The sequence below is a fragment of the Penaeus japonicus genome, unplaced genomic scaffold, assembly GCF_977035675.1.
Source record: "Penaeus japonicus unplaced genomic scaffold, GWHDUDI00000001_assembly GWHDUDI00000036, whole genome shotgun sequence".
In the NCBI taxonomy this organism is placed as follows: domain Eukaryota; kingdom Metazoa; phylum Arthropoda; class Malacostraca; order Decapoda; family Penaeidae; genus Penaeus; species Penaeus japonicus.
Genome location: NW_028234438.1, coordinates 12158607 through 12161106, shown reverse-complemented (window position 1 = coordinate 12161106; position 2500 = coordinate 12158607). Strand labels below are relative to the sequence as shown.

The following is a 2500-nucleotide window of genomic DNA, read 5'->3' as shown; positions in this document are numbered from 1 at the left end:
TCTTCCCTCCTTTCCTACGCCACCTCTCTCCTCGCTCCTCCCCCCTCCCCTCCCTGTTCCCCTCTCCCTACCCCCCTCTTCCCCTACCCCCGCTTCCCCCCCCCTCTTTCCCTAGTTCCCCCCTTCATCCGTGATCTTCTCCTTTCACTCCTCCTACTCTCCCCTCTCTCTCCCACTCCTCTTTCCCTCCCCCCCCTTCTCTCTCTACTCTCCCTCCTCCCCTCTTCCCCTTTTCTCCCCTCTTCTCCGCCTCCTCCAGCCCTCCCTTCCCTCCTCTCCTCTCCCCCCCTCTTGTTTCTCCTCCCCCTCCCCTTCCCTACCTGTCTCTTCCTTCTTGCTCCTCTCCCCCCCTCTTCCCTACCCTCTCTCCCTCCCCCCCTCTTCCCTACCCGTCTTCTCCCTCACCCGTCCTTTCTCCTTCCCTCCCTCTTCTCCCCTCCTCCCGGCGAAACACCTTTCTTTTTCTTCTTCTCCCCTCTTCTTCCTCTCCCCAGCCTCTCCTCCCCTCAGGACCCTGGATCCTCAATATCTTCGCCATCATCACGGTGCTCTGGTTCATGGGGCCCCATCTCTCTTCTCTTCCTGGTTAACCGCAACTCCCCTTCCTCTACTTCTACACCATAACTATACGAACCACCGTCTAATCGACGGGAAGGCCTCCAGTCTTCCGGTTGCTGAGATACTAGTCTCGTGGTATGTCTTCGGTGCCATCTTGCAGCAAGGTGAGTTAGGGGGAGGGGATGGGGGTGGAAGGGGTGGGGATGGGTAGGGATGGGAGGAAGGGGTGGGGATGGGAGGGGATGGGTAGGGATGGGTGGGGTGGAAGGGGTAGGGATGGGAGAGGATGGGAGGGGAGGAATGGGAGGGGATGGGAGGGGATGGGAGGAGGGGAGGAAGGGGTGGGGATGGGAGGAAGGGGTGGCGATGGGAGGGGGTGGGGATGGGAGGAGGGAGAGGGGACGGGGAGGATGGGGAGGGGGGCAGGGGAGGAAGGAGGGGATTAAAGGAAGAGGGAAGGGGAGGAAGCAGAGTTTCGTAATGTGTATACAAACACGAGCACGCACACCAGTCCACATATACAAAAATAGACGCCCGCAAATACATATATTCATACAGTATAAGCACACACACACACACACACACACACACACACACACACACACACACACACACACACACACACACACACACACACACACACACACACACACACACACACACACAAACACACAAACAAGCACACACATATCCTAGATCCGGCACCCGGACTGTTGCAAGACTCTAGAAATATCCAACCACAGAATTGCAATACCAGAACATCTTACGTAAACCTCTGAGATTATGTTTTTTTTCTAAATCTATAATGCGTGTTGCAATCTGAAATCTGAATACATTATCTGCACCACTATGACTTGACATGATCGTTTGTGTCTAAATATCAATTGCAATCATCATAGAAAGCAACAAACACGAAAGATAAACAAAATAATTTTCAAAATTTCTCCTTCTCTCTCCGTTCTCTTTTCCCCTTTCCCTCCCACCTATCCCACACGCCTTCTCCTTCCTCCATTACACCATAATCTACAATACCCCCTCCCCTACACCCCCTCCCCCCCCCTCTCCCCCCCTCACCCCCACCCACATATCTGTATACTCTTATCTTTACTTTCCCCTCCCCATCCTCCCTAACCCCGACCTACAAGGCGGAACCAAACTCCCTCTGAGCAATTCGGGTCGTCTCGTCGTCGGCTTCTGGTGGATTTTCGTCCTTATTGTCGTCACGACGTACTCCGGAAACCTCGTCGCTTTCTTGACCTTCCCTAAGATCGAGAACGCGGTCAGCTCCCTGGATGACCTCCTCAGGGTCAAGGACTCGCAATGGCTCCTGGGGCTGAGTCCTGACACAGAGCGGACGGCCACCTTGTTTTTCCACCCCCCCTCTGCTCCAGCAAACTACTTTTAATGTGGGTAGATGATAAACAAAAAAGAACGGACGCGAGGACTATTTTGGTAGGGGACTAAATTTATGACAGTACGTGTGAGGACAACTTATTATGGACTAATGTATGGGAGTAAATGTGAGGACTACTTTAATGTGGGGAAAGACTATCTTTAATTGTGGGTAACGATTAATTTAGACCAGGTGTATCTATGACTTATTCCATCAGAGGGACTGACGACTACATAGACAGTCAAGGACTTACTAGATTATATCTGTGAAAACGAGTGTAGAGGCTATTTTTTCGATGAGACGAATGTGGGGAAGGCCATTCAAAGTAATGATGAATATAAAAAAAAACAAACCTCTTAGAATACTGTATGTATGTCCGTGTGTATGTAAGGAAAAAAAGGTGAAGAACACATTTCGATTTATTTTCAGACTAATATTCCAGTACTTTCCAGCGAGTACATATCCTAAGAATGAACTTTTTGTTTCATTAAAGGAAGCCCGAGGTACTTACGTTACGTTCCATCTTTCGCTCAAAAGACATCAATGTTA

General features: G+C 50.8%; 1 protein-coding gene across 1 annotated transcript in view; it reads left to right on the top strand.

Moving 5' to 3' along the window:
• Positions 1-2500, top strand: part of LOC122248392 (ionotropic receptor 93a) — a gene marked incomplete in the record, with an annotated part of 116091 nt that overhangs the window by 103138 nt on the left and 10453 nt on the right. The window contains 2 exon segments of the mRNA XM_086531619.1: positions 624-722; positions 1704-1876. Of these exon segments, the coding sequence (XP_086387745.1) occupies positions 624-722; positions 1704-1876 (272 nt within the window).